The sequence below is a fragment of the Phyllostomus discolor genome, chromosome 2, assembly GCF_004126475.2.
Source record: "Phyllostomus discolor isolate MPI-MPIP mPhyDis1 chromosome 2, mPhyDis1.pri.v3, whole genome shotgun sequence".
Lineage (NCBI taxonomy): Eukaryota > Metazoa > Chordata > Mammalia > Chiroptera > Phyllostomidae > Phyllostomus > Phyllostomus discolor.
This window is the reverse complement of record NC_040904.2, coordinates 99250100-99268159: the sequence shown is the minus strand read 5'-3', so window position 1 is coordinate 99268159 and position 18060 is coordinate 99250100. Positions and strand designations below refer to the sequence as shown.

The 18060-nt window shown below is 37.9% G+C and overlaps 1 protein-coding gene across 2 annotated transcripts in view; it reads right to left on the bottom strand.

The window, feature by feature from the left end:
- Positions 1–10031: 10031 nt before the first annotated feature.
- Positions 10032–18060, bottom strand: part of CFAP91 (cilia and flagella associated protein 91) — a 73307-nt gene continuing 65278 nt past the window's right edge. For both annotated transcript variants that reach the window (XM_028504683.2, XM_036018140.1), the window contains 2 exons: positions 17768–17929; positions 10032–12108 (listed from right to left, as the gene is read on the bottom strand). In XM_028504683.2, the coding sequence (XP_028360484.1) occupies positions 17769–17929 (161 nt within the window). In that variant the 3' untranslated portion in view covers positions 10032–12108; position 17768. The remainder of the gene's footprint in view (positions 12109–17767; positions 17930–18060) is intronic.

Sequence of the window (18060 nt, the reverse complement as noted above, 5' to 3'; positions counted from 1 at the left end):
AATACACTGTACTTATTAAGGACAGCATACTGATGCCCCAGACAAGGGTCTGAGTCAACCCCAAGGACAGATGGGAAGCTGTCTATTGCGGCAGCCAGAAATGTTGAGCTTCTAAGCCACCCATAAGAGAAAAGCAGATCTGATAAGCCCAGGGAGTTTTCTTAGTGTGAATTCATTTAATGTTTTATCTCCTTCTGGGAGTATTTGTTATTTTAAAAGAACTGAGAGAGTCAGCTAAAGGAGTGAGGTACTAACCAAGTAAAATCAGGTGAAGCCTGAGGAAAATAGGTGTTTATTAACTAGTCACATGGTCCTTCTTAAAAATCTCTTATGATTCCTCTGGGACATGCTCAGTGGGCCCCAGAAGGGGTTAGCCAGGGCAAGACATGGAGGTGAGGCTCTGGTCCCGGGAGGCCATCTTGGGGGAACCCTCTCCCTTTCGTCTTTGGGTGCAGGCAGTAGAAGGTGCCCAAGACTAGGAATAGGAAACTTGCCTCTGAAAATGGTCCCATTTTATCACTAGCTGGAAGCAGTGACAAGAAATTTCCCTTTTGGAAACGGCAGGTTCCAGCAAGTCGCGGAGTCACTAAAATTGAGCTTCAGCTGCTCCAGACCCTGTAATTGTCCAGAACCCCACCAATCATACCCGTTGTGGTTGGATCCTCAATATCTTTCTTCTCAGAATCTTAGGACACTTTGTTTTTACCTCGTTTGTGAATTATACTGCAGAATGTGATGCCTGTGTCTTATTCCCCAGTAGATTATAATCTCCCTCAGGGAAGAGGCCCATACCTGTCTTTCATACAACCTTGTACCAAATTCACTTGGTGGTGTTCAGTTCAATTCAATAACTCTTCTAAAGATGGTCTTTCCTGGACTTCCAGCCAAGACAGAGGGGTAGATAGACACACTGTGCCTCCTTGCACAACCAAATCAAGAACAACAAATTTAAAAACAAACAAAAAAAAACAGCCAGAACTGATAGAAAATCAAACTGTATGGAAGTTTGATAACCTAAGAGTTAAAGAGGAAACATTCACACCAGTAGGTGTGGGGGATCCGCCCACAGGTCCCCCCATCCCCCGGCAGCCATGAATGAGAATAAGTCTACCAAGACATGATCTGCTTGGGGAAGAAAGGTGACCAACCTCCCAAAGGAGAAGGAACAAGACCCTTTTCATCAATGGGCTTCTATTGGGTTCATTTTGCACAGGAACACAGGTAAAGTTTATTACTGTAGGGCAGTAAGTATCGAACAATTGTTAACATACAAAGAACTATGAGGGCTTATTCTGAGTCAGGGTCTGTTAACTAAAGGGCTACAAAACTTTGGGAAACAAACTCATATCCTGCTTGGAATCTTATCAGAAAATTGAGAGCATTCTTAGCAAAGCAGGTATCACAGGATTTTATATATTCTTTCTTAGGCCTCATCGCTCTGGGGAACCCACCCTTTCCAGCACAGGGCTGCACTGACCTCTGTCATTCTTTCAGGCTTAAGTCAGGCAGGGGAAGTAAGGCAGCCAAGGGATTAGGAGACTTCTTGCAGACAGAAAGAGGATTCAGACTATGTCAAAGCTGAGGAGCAAGGGTCCATCACCCCCTTTTGCTATAGCCCCCCAAGTCCTTCCTTGGGGGCCCCGTGATCATGCCTGTCTTAGGTCATCCCTCCCTTGAGAAATCTTACCCGTCATTGGCTAACTGATCATGCACTGGGGGCCAGGCAGGGTGAAGTAAAAGGGGCAGAGGCAGAGGCACCACCCCTGCCAGGGAGATAAGGTTTGTCTCCTTAGTGGCTTATGGTCCCAAGGTCTCTCACTCAGCCTTAACCAAGGGGGATTACAGCTTCTGAAACCAGGCAGGGTGGTTCCTAACAGGTAGGAAGGGCAGAGACAGGCAGCTGGGCAGAGAAGACTCTCAGCAGGAAGTGGCTGGAGGACCAGGGTGGGTGAGGCAGTGGCTGGTGATCCCACATTTGCATGAAGATAAACCAGGAGGAACAACTGGGGAGCAAGACAGACCACCCAAATGAGGGTTCCAATGTGGGGGGAAAAGCCCCAAAACCTCTGACTGAAAAAACCTATGGGGGTTGAGGTGGCAGGAGAAACTCCCAGTCTCACAGGAGAGTTCATTGGAGAGACCCACAAGACCCTAGAAAGTACTCAAAACCACTGCCTCTGGGAAACAGCACCAGAAGGACCCAATTTGCTTGTGGGTAGGGGAGGAAGTGACTGAAGGCTGACAGAGAGGTGAACAAGTGGCATTGTTCTCTCTTGGACCCCTCCCCCACATACAGCACCAAAATGCAGCATTGTGGGTTGCCAGCCCTGGTGATACCTACGGGTCCACCTCTTACTACATAACAGGCACACCAAGACAAAAAAAAAAAAATGGCCCAAATGAAAGAACAGATCAAAGCTCCACAAAAATACAAAGAAGTAATGAAGAGATAGCCAATCAATCAGATGCAAAGTTCAAAACACTGGTAATCAGGATGCTCACAGAATTGGTTGAGTATGGTCACAAGATAGAGGAAAAAGCAAAGGTTATGAAAAGTGAAATAAAGGAAAATGTACAGAGAACCAACAGTAATGGGAAGGAAACCCAAATGCAAATCAATGGTTTGGCCCAGAAGGAAGAAATAAACAGTCAACCAGAACAGAATGGAGAAACAAGAATTCAAAACTGTGAGGAGAGGCTTAGGAACCTCCAGGACAACTTTAAATGTTCCAACATCCCAATCAAAGGGGTACCAGAAGGAGAAGAGGAAGACCAAGAAATTGAAAATGTATTTGAAAACACAGTGAAGGAGAACTTCCCTAATCTGGTAAGTAACTGGTCTTCTAGGAAGTCCAGGAAGCTCAGAGAGTCCCAAAGAAGTTGAATCAAAGGAAACACACACCAAGGCACATCATAATTACATTACCAAGATTAAAGATAAGGAGAGAATCTTACAAGCAGCAAGAGAAAAGGAGACAGTTACCTACAAAGGAGTTCCCATTAGACTATCAGCTGATTTCTTAAAGATGGTCTTTCCTAACAGTGAACTAATGTTCTACTTTTATTGAAAAAGAGAAAATAATCAGCTCACAACCACCTTGAGAGAATCTTTCAGCAACTCATGTCGGTGGTAAATCAAACTCATGTTTACTATTAATTTATTATTAAATGAAATAATTCTCCAATGAGTAAAACCTCTTAAATTCTATTTTTTTTTAATTTAAACACCTGATGATGGCAAATGTCATGATGGAAATAATGTATTTTTTACAGGAAAGAGATAATTGGGTATTTATATATGGAATTATCTAAAAACTAAGAAGTAATTTGGAATTCTATATTAATTTTTTATTAAATTACTCTAATGTATAAGAAAGATAAGAGATTGAGGAGAGAGGTGAATATCTAGAATCTGATAACATAATGATGCCTTTTTCTAGTCATATTAGTATAACAATCATTTTCTTTCTACAGCTATAGTTGTTCAAGGCCTTTGCTCCACAATATTATATGAGGAACTTTTGACTAAAAGGTAAATTTAGGGGCCAGATGGGGAACACCTCTAGCACATGAGTTGGATCATTTCTTGGAAAAATTGTGCCCATTCCATGAATAGAAACCATATGTGCAACAATTGAGGCCGCTTAGCCACTCAGCCTCAGCCAAGCAGGTGCTCAGACCTGTTTGCCTCTGTAAAATGCAATGTAATCCTAATTCCTAGAGTAGGAATTCAGGATATCACTCAAGTATTTGTGTCTTAACATTGCCAGTTACTTTTATTTTTAATTTAATTCATTAATTTTATTTTTAAAATTTTATAATGCATAATTTATCAGTCTTTAAAATTTTTTATTATGGATATATATGTGACATAAAACTAGCCATTTAAGCCATATTAAATGTACAATTTAGTGGCATTAATTGTATTACTAATGTTATATGACTATCACCACCATCCATTTGTAGACCCCTTTGATCACCCCAAACAGAAACTCTATATCCACTAAATAATATCTATTCCTCCCTTCCTCCAGCCCCTAATAATCTCTTACCTATTTTGTTTCTATTCATTTGCTCTTTATAGGTATTTTATGTAAGTGGAATCACATTCTTCATTTGTTCTTTTGTGTTTGGCTTATTTCGATTAGCATAATGTTTTCAAGGTTCATCCATGCTGTAACATCAGAATTTTATTACTTTTTAGAGCTGAATAATATTCCATTTTATGTATGTAGTACCTTTGGTCTAGATATTCATTTGTTGGCTCTTTATAAGGTTACAGGAAAAGTTTCCTTTTTATTTTCTTAATGAGTTTGTGTAAAAGTTGTATTGCTATCCTTAAATATTTGATGATTCATCACCAGGATCAACTTTTTGATCCTGGAGGTTTCTCTGTGGAAGGTTTCGGTAACAAATTAAATTTTAATAGATATAGAGCCATTAAGATTTTCTATTTATTCTTACATCTGATTTGGTGAATTCTGTATTTCAAGGACTTGGTCTATTCCATTTAAGCTTCCAAATTTATTGTCTTAAGTTTTCAAAATGTTCCCTATTACCATTTGAATGCCTGCAGGATCTGTAGTGACGTTCCCTCTTATGTTGTAGTGATACTCCCTCTCTTATTCTTGACATAGATCATCTGTCTCTCTTTTGCTAAATCAGGATTTCTAGGAGTTTATTGATTTTATTAATCTTTTCAAAGAACCAAATTTTGGTTTTGTTGATTATCTCTATTATTAGTAAGTTTTGTTTCATTGATTTCTGCTCGTATCTTAAAATATCCCTCTTACAACTTTCCGTTGGTTTACTTTGCTTTTCTTTTTGCATCTTCTCTAGATGGGAACTTAGATCATTGCTTTCAAAGTTTTTTCCAATATGAGTGTACAAAGTTACACATTTCTCTCTAAGCACTTCTTTTGGTACTTCTCTTACATTTCAAAGTTATATTTTCTCAATCACTCAGGTCAAAGTATCTTCTAATTCCCAATGTCATTTCTTCTTTGGCACAAAGGTTATTTAGAACTGAACAATTAAAAACCTTTAAGAAGCTGTATTATTTAACCTCTAAATATTTAGGCATTTTCTAACAATTTGTTTCCTCCTGATTTCTAATTTAATTATTTTATTTCTGTGGCCAAAGAACTTTTCCATAGCTTATTAACATTTGTTTTATAGCCCATAATGTGACCTATATTGGTAAATTATCTATATATACTTGAAAAGAAGATGTGTTCTTTAGTGGTTGGATGTAGTGTTTTGATTAGGTCAAACCTTCTATAACTTTAATGATTTCTTGTCTAATTGTTCTATCAATTATTGAGAAGAAAGTCTTAAATCTCCAACTATAATTTTAGATTTGTCCCTTTCTTTACTTCTGTCAGTTTTGTCATGGATTTTGAACCTTGGTTATAGTGGCATAAATAGTGAAGAATGTTCCGTTTTCCTGATGAGTTGACCTTTTATGATTATGAAGCATTCTCACTCATCTCTGGTAATACTCTTTGTCTTTCCATTTTCTTTGACAGTTATATTGACAAAACCACTCTATGCTAAATATTTTCCTGGTGTGTCTTTTTTCCATCTACTCATCTATTTAACTCTTTGTTTTTATATTTAAAAGTGTCTCTTACAAATATCATGAAGTGGCTTTTGCTTTTTAAAAAATCCATTTCAACAATCTGTGCCTTTTATTTGGAGTGTCTAATTCACTAATATTTAATGTGCATTAGAGCTGGGTTTAGGCATACTGTTTTGCTATTCATTTACTATTTGTCCCATCTGGATTTTATTTCTTCATTCTTTTTCCTGTCTGGATTAAGTTTTGGTATTCCCAGTCAGCCAGGAATGTATGGATAACTTCTCAAAACTCCTAGAATCTCCCCATTAAATTTCTGGTTGCTTTGTTGTTCATCCCAATTGGCACGGCATCCTTGAGCTAAGAAAACCATGGGGTTTTCTCCCCCCTGTTCATTTCTTTATTTTTTTTTCTGATTTCAATATTGACTACAAAAAAATAGTAATCAAGGCAATGTGGTACCAGCATAAGGAGAGGCACACATAAAGTAATGGAATAGAATTAATTGAAAGTCAAGAAACAAACTCATGTGTTTGTGGTTAACTTACTTTTGGCAATGTTTCCAAGATGAGGAAAGAATGGTCTTTTCAACAAAGGGTACCAAACAACTAGATAGCCATATGCAGAAGACTGAAGTGGAAACTTACATCACACCATATGCAAAAACTAACTCAAAATCAATCAATAACATAAATATAAGATCAAAAACTATAAAACTATTAGAATAAGCATAGGGATATATCTTCATAACCTTGGATTTGACAAGAGAGTCTTTGATATGACACCAAATACACGAATAACAATCAGAAAAAAACAGATATAGTGGACTACTAAAAATTTTAAACTTTTGTGCTTCAAAAGACATTATCAAAAAAGTGAAAAGATATTCCAAATAATGGGAGACAATATTTGAAAATCATGTATCTACTACCAGGGGATTTGTACATAGAATATGTAAGGAAAATTTACAACTTAATAATAAAAAGACAAATAACACATTTAAAAATGATCAAAGGACTTGAATAGGCATTTTTACAAAGAAGATATACAAATGCTCAATAAACATATGAAAAGATTATTGATATCATTAGTTATCAGGGAAATGCAAATCAAAACTACAAGATACCGCTTTTCCCCCAATTGGATGGCTATAATCAAAAACTTCATTTGAGTTCAGGTACCCTTTACTGTTAGTTCCCTGTATATTTTTCTTTATTTCACTTTTTCCTCTATTTTGTGACTATACTCAACCAATTCTGTGAGCATCCTGATTACCAGTGCTTTGAACTGTATATCTGATAGGTTGGCTATGTCCTCATTGCTTAGTTCTTTTTCTGGAGTTTTGATCTGTTCTCTCATGTAGGCCATATTTCTCTGTCTCGACACACCTGTTTCATTGTAAGGCGTGGAGACTTAGGTATTCACCAGGGAGAGGCAACCCACTTGCTGCATTGTGGTGTTGCATGTGGTGGAATGGTCAGAGAGGGAACAATGTTTGTTGCTTGCTTGGCTCTCACCCTACTTTCAGTCACTTCCCTCACTTCCCACAACAGGTTGTGCCCTTTCAGGTGCTGATTTCTTGTGTATATTTGAGGACCCCATGGGCCCCTCCAACAGACTCTCCTGTGAAGCTAGGAGTTTCTCTCACCGCCACCCCTGCAGATTTTTACAGCCATAGGTTTTGAGGCTTTATTTCTCCATGATGGAACCCTGGGTTGCGTGGTCTGTCTCGCTCCCCAGTTGTTACTCCTGGCTTATCCACATGGGAATGTGAGATCACCCGGGCCACCTCACCCACACTCTGGTCCGTCAGCCACTGCCTTGTTGCATGTCCTCACAGCCCCGGCTTCCCATCTCCCCCCTCCTCCTGGTGAATGAATATTTCTTCTTTAACTGCTTGGCTGTCAGACTTTCATACAGTTTGATTTTGTCAGTTCTGGTTGTTTTTTGTTTTTAAATTGGCTGTTGCCCTTCTTTTGGTTGTGCAAGGAAGTGAAGCATATCTACCTACATGTACATCTTGGCCAGAAGCTCCCCCCTATTTCTAACCAAATTCACTACTTTCAGTATCTAAAATCACAAGATTTCACCCTACCTCCCCACCCTAAATCAAGTCTTCCTCCTCTGGCAGAACAGCTGCTGGATTGGAGGACTGCCATCCCCACTGACTGAGCTGGGTGGGAGTGGAGCTAGTAGCAGATTTCTGTTTTTACCTGAATCTCTAGCAGGTTTTCAATTTGTTGTCCATTTCTGGTAGAGTTCTAGTGTCCCCAAATAGATGTTTTTGACAACTTTATCCAGTTATGTCCTTTTTTAAGTGGAGAATTGCTGACCTCTTCTTTCTATCATAATTGGAAGCTGACTTTATAATATGTTTAAATATAATTACTTTAACCTTTATTTAAAATAAAATAAACAGTGAGAAGAACATATCTGCATTTTTTCTAAAACCATTTTTGGAGGCTTCTTAAGTTACTGAATATTGTTTGTGCATGGGTTCCTTCCAGGATGCAGTGCCAAATTCCTTCCAGGATGCAGTGCCAAAGGCCCTTCTCCCCTGTATTACTTACTTGGCCACTTGATAATATTCACCAACTGAACCACAAAATATTAAATCTTTATTTAATAGAAATGAATATTGTAAATTAGGATCATGTTCTTGAAAACTCATTTCATAGCATAAAATACCAAGACATCATAACTTCTGATGGCATGATAACCAAGACATCAGAAGTACATAAGTATTATAACTGCTTTTCAAAGCCACACAAATGTTTGCTTCTACAAACATTAAGTATATGAAATTTCACTCAATAAATACTTGTTGAGAAATTACCATGTGGCAGAGACTGTGCCAGGTGCCTGGAATAGAAACAAATGAACTCAGGAGGCATAGCAGTTGCACCCCCCTCAGAGCTAAAAGCTAGTCAGCAAGGGAGCTGGTTCTGTAGACAATTACAATCAAGTGTCAGATGTGCTAATGTGGAGGAAGTGCATGTGTATGGCTGTGCCAGTATGAGTATTTCCTCCCACATATTTTTGGAATCCATTTTTTAAAAACATTTTATTTATGTATTTTTAGAGAGAGAGGATGGAGAAAGAGAGGAAGAGAAACACTAATGTGAGAGAGAAATATTGATTGCCTTATTTTTTGGACTATAAGACACACTACCCCCCAAATTTGGGAGGGGGGTGCGTCTTATAGTCCGAATGTAGCTTATCTGATTTGCTGTGGGGAACTAACCGTGGGTGGTGGTGGAGCAGGGTCTCAGGAGACAGGAGCAGGGTTGCCACTGCACTTTCCTCCCAAATTTGGGGTGGAAGAAATGCATTTTATAGTCTGAAAAATATGGTAATTGCCTCTCACACCCCTAATCAAGGACCTGACCTGCAACCCAGGCATGTCCCCTATCCTGGAATTGAACTAGTGACCTTTCAGTTTTCTGGTTTGGGGAATGACACCCAACCCACTGAGTCAAACCAGTCAGGGCTGTTCTTTGGAATCTTTGACATGTTAGAAATAAAATATCATTTAAACCTGTACTGAAGACATGTCTTCCATGGTAAGTCTCTCTAAACAGTAAATATCTGGGTGGGACAGTTCTCCTTGGGAGAAGCTTCTTTCTCCTATTCTAAATCTTGAATGAACCTTAGGTCACTTGGGATGCTTTAAAAGAAAATACCCTATCCTTTTTTAAACCACTATCTATCATGTCAGATTATTTGCTCAATCACAGTACACATGTATAGAGGTATCAGGACCATAACCTACACTCCCCTGGGAAACAACTCCTGTAACTACAGTGCAGTGCTTGTGTGTACTTTCTTTAGTTTTATCATCTCCACTCATTTCCTAAGTTACATAGGTAAATTTCCCCCCACTCCCTTCCATGAAGTTCTGTCATACATCTGTAACACAGATTCTTTTAAAAATTAATTTATTACACATTTACGTATCTCTCCCAACCTCCACCTCACACGTATCTCTCCCAACCTCCACCTCTGGTCTCTGGTAATCACCAGCATGTTTTCTGTATCTATAAGCTTGGGATTTATATTTATTTTTTGTTTTAGATTCCACATATAAAGAGATCATATTGTATTTGTCTTTCTTTGACTTATTTCATTTATCATGTCCTCCAGGTCCATCCATGTTGTCCCAAATGGCGAGGTTTCATTCTTTTTTATGGTTGAATAATTTTCCATTGTATACATATACTACTGTTTATTTATCCACTCATCCATCCACCAATGGACACTTGGGTTCTTTCCATGGCTCTAGTTGCCGTGATAACATGGCTTTAAACATAAGTTTTGCTCATTGCCCAAGGTGCTTTATTTTCAAGAATAAGTGTTATAAAGTTTAGTTGTTTAAATTCAAGCCATTATTATTATCAGAAAAAAGTTTTCCTCTCCTGATTAACTTCAATTAGCTAATGGGAATTCTATAATACTTTATATTTTCCTTTTTGTGTAAATACAAAGCCTGTTCTAAGAGGTTTTTTTTTAGAAAATATTCTAAGTTTTGTTATATGCTGTTTATTAGAAGCCACTTTAAGTCTTTTTTCAAAGTAGGTACTGATTTTAACTTAAGTTCACCACTATAGAAAAAGGATGGGCAAACTACAGCCCACAGCCAAATTCTGGCTGCTGCCCGTTTTTGTAAATAAGTTTTACTGGAACACAGCCACATTCACTCATTCACGTGCCTCTCACGGGTGCTTTCACTCTACAACAGCAGAGGCGAGCGGCTGCATCAGAGACCATCTGGCCCGCAAAGCCTAAAATAGTTGCTGTTCGGCTCTTCACAGAAAAGGTCTGTTGTTTCCTGCTGTGTTCCATTACTCCTCCCACTTTCTATCCCAGCATCCCTAACTCGCTTCTCATTTTGTGGTCCTGATTTTTTTTTTAATTTCAGGAATGAATGATATAACCTTTGCTTAGTTCGAGTTAGCATTTTTAATGGAACAAAACAAAATTCAATTGCCTCCTGACTTGTGCAGTACTTCTGTTTGTCAGTGATCCTCTGGGGAAAGGAAGTTGCCCTGATTCTAGTTTCCCAGGACAAAGGAAACCCTTTCAAGTTTGTATGATCAGGTATTTTTTTAGTTCAGAAAGTCTTTGAGTTATTGTTTCCATTTTACATGTTTTGGTTTCTTTAAGAATTCCTATTGCTTATAGCATCAGTCATCCAGAGCTTACCCCTCTGTCATTTTCATATCTTTGCCCTTTCCTTTCAACCCACACTGGATGACCTAACAAATCTGTCAGCAACATACCAATTTTATTTTCGGCTGTGAAATTTCTGTTCTTTTAACTGCATCCAAATGGATGCCATTTGATTTTAAGCTGTTGTATTTTTTCTTCTAGCTAGCTTTCCTTTTTTTTTAATTAAAAAAATTTTCAATCACAGTTTACATTCAGTATTATTTTATATTAGTTTCAGGTGTTCAGCACAGTGGTTAGACAATCACGTACTTCACAGCGAGTTCCCCCTGGTAGTTCCAGTAGCAGCCATCTTTCTTTTCTTTCCAGCCTACATCTGTCCGGGTTTGTTGTTGTTATTGTTGCTTGTTGTTTGTTTTTGTTTTAGCACTGTTGTCTGTTCTCATTATTCTCTGTTTTGGTTTACTAAAAGGCCATTTCTTTCTGGGTCCTATTCAAAACACCAAACAGGTAGTTTTTCTTGTTTTCTATAAGATGTTTTCCAAGAGTAACATACATTATCAGAGTAACATACATTTCTTTTGTAAATTCTTTACATGTGCCCCATGTTAATTTATTGTTGATACTTCTGTTTATTGTTTTTCCTATTTATTGATTTTTAAATGAGGAAGGGCCCAGTCAACCCTGATGCTTGTCGATCAACACACTGGATGGGCAGGTTACTCTCCAACATCACTCCTCTATGGGTGTTGCATGAATATAATTCTTAGATTTCAAGTTCAATGGTGAGCTAATGTGCTATTATATTGAGATAGCACAATATATTTTTTTATTCCAATGTTGGGCCACTTGGATTTCTAGTTTGGGGCTATCATAAATAGTATTGCTGTGAAGTTTCTTGTCATGCCTCCTTGTACACATACTCATGCATTTCTATTAGGTGTATATCTAGGGGAGGAAATGCTGGGTCATGGGAAGGGCATATTATCAACCTTAGTAGATAATGTGAATGCCCTATGAATAGCAAACCTAAACTACTCAAGAAATATTCAGTAACATTGCTTTCTTTTTGGCTCAACAAGTAAGCATATCCTCATAGTTAATAAAATGTTAAAATGAGACATAAGAAAATTTTCTCATGAGGTAGAGTATCTAGGAAACACCCAAGAGAATAAAGCTGCTTCATCTGATTATTATTATTACTGCAAATCACTTTAAATTACTGGGAGTTTAAGAAAAAGAAAACTCTTTTTCCACATATCACACATGGTCAAATCCGTAAGAGCCACTCATCTTGGGAGAAGCGCAGACTATTGAAATTCTTTATGATAATTTGTACAGCTTCTTTAAAAAAAGATCATAGCCTGTAAAAAAACAACACAAATGTTTGTGAGCATGTCATGTTTTTAGAAATAATCACCATCAGAACAATACATCCAAAAAGTCACTGACAAAACTACGCAGACCCCTGGCTTTGAAGTCGGACAGCCAGGCCATCCTGGCTCTGCTGCTAAGGAGCCCTCTCACCCAAACACTTCTTTGCTCACAGGGTCTCAGCTTCCAAACTCTAGCACTTTTACAAGAAAAAAAAAAAACCTTCACATTAACTGGGTTATAGCCGAAAACTTAAGATGTGTACACCATAAAAAAATCAAACTATAAAAGGATTTACATATATATCCCTTTGTGATATCCTTTTGTGGGTATATATTCATGAAGAAAGGAAGCCTCTTTCCCCTCAGTCTGTCCTTCAGTCCCCAGTTCCCATGCGTAGGAACAACTACTTACCCATCTCTTCCAGAAATAGTCTGTGTACTTTGTAGGCATAATGCATGTATATACATACTTGTGCATATACATACATAGTTATAACTTTTAATTATGGAACATTAAACCCACAGGACAGTATAGAAAACCTATAGAAAACCAGTAATCACTTCCTTGCTTTTCTCTATATCTTCATCTCCTATTTATGCATTCCTAAATACAGTATTTTGAACTTTATAGAAATAAATTCATATTGTAGACTTTTTAAAACTTGGCTTCTTTTAATCTGTATATCTGTGAGAATCATCCATGTTGTTGCATTTAGTTCTATTTCATTCATTTTAACTACAGTAAAGTAGGGATTGACTTTTTTTTTTTTTTTTTTTTTTTTTTGCAAAAAGCCTGATAGTAAATATTTTAGGCTTTGTGGGCCAAAAGACAAAATCAAAGACATTATGTAGGTACTCAAATAACAAGAGAGAAAACAAGTTATCACACATTTTTATTATAAAACTCAAAAGACAGTGATAATAATTGACTATAGTTTTTTACAATACAGGCCTACTAATGAGAGATAACCTATTATTTAGGGAATAACATTTTGCTTAATTGAGGTTCAAATCATCAAACTAATTGCAGATGTTCAGCTGTTAATGGTGGTGTGCAAGGAGACATCCCTCCATCTCGGCTTTGAAAATGACTTTCAAACAGGTACATGAGGCTGATGCTAGTATCAGTCCACAAGCATATGCTTTTAATTGTGCATATTTATTACTTAGAATGTATTTCTAGAATTCCATTAGATTATTCTCTTGATATTTGCCTTTCAGCATGTCATTACAATGCAGATCAATCACTTTCGACAGAAGGTTAGGTGGACATGCCTCCATTGCACAGTTAAATCAATTTTGAAATATGGAAATTTCCTTTGCACTTGTTTCAAGGTTCAAAAACCATTCCTGGAAGTGTAGTTTAAACTCAGAAAATATATCTACTGTACATATGTGTGGGAATTGAAATCCTGCTTCAAAGTCTTGTTTCTTTTGCTTAACAATTCTTTCAATTTATCTCTCTGTTTCCTTTTAACTTTTGACAGCACAGGAAGTCTATAAAGCGATCACCATTCCCCTTGTAAAGTCCCTCTGCCTTTGGCAAGCCTGAGGCTTGGCTTATGCCCAGACCTGGCCGATGACCCAAGGGAAGGCGATGGCCAAAGATCTCAGACCACGTACGAAGGACCCTCTCCTCTCTGCCATTTTAGTTCACATGGCTCCCTTGCTTCCACAGCCCTACAGTGTCTTTAAAAACATGCCATTTGCAATGTACCGACTATTTTATCTAATTATTGCAGCTACCTACTATATCCTACCTAGAATCAAAATACATGTCTATTTTCTGCTTTCTAATTTCTGTTATTTTTATTCTGTTATTTCCTTATTTCTACCTTTGTGCCTCTAATTTGCCATTCTTTTTGATTTCTTGGAAAAGATGCTTAGTTTTATCTCTACCTTTTCTTTTCTAATAAATGCTTTTAAGACTACACATTTCTATCTAAGTGCCACATTAGCAGCATTCCACAGTTTGATACATAAACAGCATTTTTGTTATTTTTCAGTTTGAAATATTTTCTAGTTTCTGTTCTGGCACTTTCTTTTATGAACAGAATATTTACACCTACATTTCTTTGTTTCCAAACATAATTATAATTATCTTGTCGTTGATTTCTAGTTTAACCACATTTTTATTAAAGAACACCCTGCATGATTTCAGCTCTGACATGGCTGCCACTTGCTTTGTGAAACATTTTATAGATGGCTGCCTCCTAACTACGAATTCACATGGCAGGGAAAGACAGCGAGAGCCAACTCTCGTGTCTTTCTTATAAGGAGTATTCCCAGCATGAGGGTCCCACCCTCATGACCTCATTTAATCCTAATTATCCCCCACAGCCACTATCTTACTTTCCAAATGCCATTATCTTGGAGGTTAGGGCTTCAACATAATCTTGGGGTGACACAATTCAGTCCATAGCACTCCCCCCAAAGGTTACGTCCTTCTCACATACAAAATAAAATCATTGCATCCTGACAGTTCCAAAAGTTTACCAGAATTGCCCTTAGCATCTATTTCTAACAAGCACCTCAAAACTCTTTCTGCCTCTACCCATTACCTAGTTGCAAAGCTACTTCCACATGCATGAGTCTTTGTCATGGCAGCAACTCACTCCTGGGACCAAAATCTGTCTTAGAGTGGCCCATCATAATAAGATACCACACACTGGGTGGTTTAAACAACAGACATTCACTTTCTCACAGTTCTAGAGACTAGAAATCCAAAGCAGTAGCATAGTAGTTATTTTAAAATCTACATCTAGTAATTCCAACACTATTTTAGATCCATGTAGGTCTGTTTGTATTATCTATAATTGCTGCGGCTGCGTGTTTCAGTGTTTATGCCTCCTCATAAACCTGGGTATCCTTGATTGTGTTCTGGAAATTATACAAGAAAAATTGTGAAGATAAACTGAGGTTAGAAGGCTGTCAACCTTCTCCAAAGAAAATTTAAGTTTTGTTTTTGGCAAGTTCCTTCAGGCAACAGGAATCAAGGATCTCTTTAATTCAATTGCTGGGGTTGAGATTTTGTGGGGGATCATTCAGATGATTAGAAGCTAAGCTGCAGTCTGTGTGAAGGACAGTTTACTCCCAAGCAACCCTTACTACCAGGGCACAGACTTTGAGAGCCTCAGCCCAAATGGAGGACATCTGTCAGGGCCCCAACGCTGACTCCAGCTTTTGTCCCCTTAGTTTTACAAAGCTGGTAAAAGCATTGCTCAGCCTTTCAGGCACATTTTTTAGAATTTGCCTATTCAAGCAAGAAAAAAGAAAGTGGCTCTAAGTGCCAGATCTAGCACTCTGAACTTGTCTTCTCCTAAATTTTTGCCCAGAGATTCCTCACTGTTTTATTAGCTCTTCATTGTCTTCAAACTGATTTTTAAAAACTTTAAATCAATGGTCTGTGCTACCGCCCCTTTCTCTGAGCATTATTCACAGTCTCATCTCTGTCCTTCCCATCTTCCCTCTGAGAGAGGGAAGAAGGAGAAATTACTCTATGGGGGCCATTAAGCATCATGTTCCAATCATACAATAAAGTGTAAAAATGATACTTTATAAATTTATTGGTTGCTCTCCCTTGCTGAATATCTGAAGTCAGTTTGAAAATGAGATTTTTAAAACTATATTTTATAACTATAATATCCTTTACATAGGTTTTAATGAAACGTATTTTACTTTCAGTAAGTATAAAGAAGAAAATTATTTTAGCACTCCTCTGGTTTGCTTTCACAGATCACAATGGATGTCACAGAGCAGGTGTGTTATACTCAGAAGTAAATGCAGATGTATTCAGTTCAAACTCTGTAAATTATTAATCTCATTAAATTTGCATGCAACAAAAATGGCTACTCCAAAATAAGGCTGATTTTTATCACAATAAGAAGATAGTCAAACTGCTTTGGTCCTTGAATTCATATTATATAGATAGTATATAACATGCATGTAAATATGTGGATTATATCTTCAATGATTTCAGAGGTTATTTTATTATTAATTAAAAACAGAAGCCTTTCTGCTGTAACATATAGCCACAGCATGATATTTAAGAGTCCTTTATCAGTTTTCTCTCTCCTCTCTTTCTTAACTGCTCCCCCATCTCAACTCTCCTTCCACGATCATCTTTTATTAACCCTTAAGATCCCAACAGATTCCCCTGGGAGAGTCTCTTGGTCACATGTGCATGGGCAAGCCTCAAGTGACAAGGAATTAATTGTATAAGATTATACAGTTGGTGACAGAGCTGGCTGACACCCTAACCTTCTGACTGCCAGGCTCAAACTTCTCCCAAGCCTTGGTGCCTCCCCTGACCAGAGAGCTTACCTCAGGCCCAAATAGAGGATGATGTGCCTCTACTGTGGGAGGGCTGAGGGAGAAGATGTAGGCAAAGGGGTTCACTCCCTTTCCCCTTCTCCTGAGATTTTACTTTTAATTGACTCTCTAGCTCTGTTCTCCCAGTAATCTGATAGGTGATATGAGTCAACTATGTTACTAATACTACTACTTAAGGTAAAAATGACCCCTGATTGGTAACTAGCATCTGACTGGGAAGAATTATAAATGAACTACTAATACCCAAGAGGAAACCACAATTTTTAGCTTTCCTGGGTGTGCTACTTTTGTAACTGGGCACATCCATTGAGTGAGGTGGGGGGAGGGGACCCTGGAAACTCTGCCTATGAAATTACTACAAGAGATAGTAGCCCCAGGTCATACAAATCAGGGCAACTCCCACACCCACCTGATGTGAATCTCTTTTCCTTGCACCTGAGCTTTGTAACGTGGGAGCTAAAAAAACAGCTATGTGTTCATCTGTGTGTATATAGCAAGCGCTCCCACGGGAAAAGAACTGCTTGATGCCACCCTGCTGGAAGCTGTCTTGTATATTTCTAAGTAGATTGATAGTAAAATCCTACCAAATATGGTCTATGCTAGTCTTGTGAGGATGAATATTTAATTGAGCCTAAGATGAACCCCTGTGGACATTGCAGAAGGCATCTGGGCTAGAATTGGGCAGGCTGTGCCTCATGCTATGCTTACAAATAGCACAATACAATAATAGTACCTCAATAAAAACAAGCTTTTTTAAAGAACTGTATTAAGTTTCTTTCTTTTTTTTAAAGATTTTATTTATTTATTATTTATTTTTAGAGAGGGAAGGGAGGGAGAAAGAGAGAGAGAGAGAAACATCAATGTGCGGTTGCTGGGGGCCGTGGCCTGCAACCAGGCATGTGCCCTGACTGGGAATCGAACCTGTGATACTTTGGTTCGCAGCCCACACTCAATCCACTGAGCTACGCCAGCCAGGGCCAGAAACAAGGTTTAAAAAAAATAATAATAACACTGATGCATTTTGTAACTTTATTTGCAATGGAGTACAGCCATACACTAAAAAAAAGACCATAAAAATAATATAGAGTCCCATTTTCTGGTTAGAAGAAGAGTCCAATTATTATAATATCAACTATATTCTCTAATAATTTCAATAGTAGATTCTATACCCTAAATGGAATATGCCAATGTAAGTGCTTTATTTTCTTAAACAATAGACAATCTTTCCACATTATGATTGCTAGAATACAGGTCAAAGCTGAATGATACTTTTCCTCCTCTCTCTACTGCCTTCCAGATGAAAAATCAAACCCACCTTAGCTGTCTTTCTCATTTTGAGGTTCTTCCTTAAGTAACTTGTCAGCATCTGAGACCTCGTCTCCCTGTTGCTCAGCAAAGTTCTTTTCAAGCATGACTTCCGTGTGCCTGTGGATAATCTGATGGGCTGCAAGAATATGCTTCCGCTGTGCATTCCTTACTGTGCCAAAGAAACAGAAGAATTTTCACTCTGAAAGTCTGAACTAAATCATTCCCAAAGGTGTTTTTTTTAAGATTTTATTTATTTTTCTTTAGAGACAGGGGAAGGGAGGGAGAAAGATAGAGAGAGAA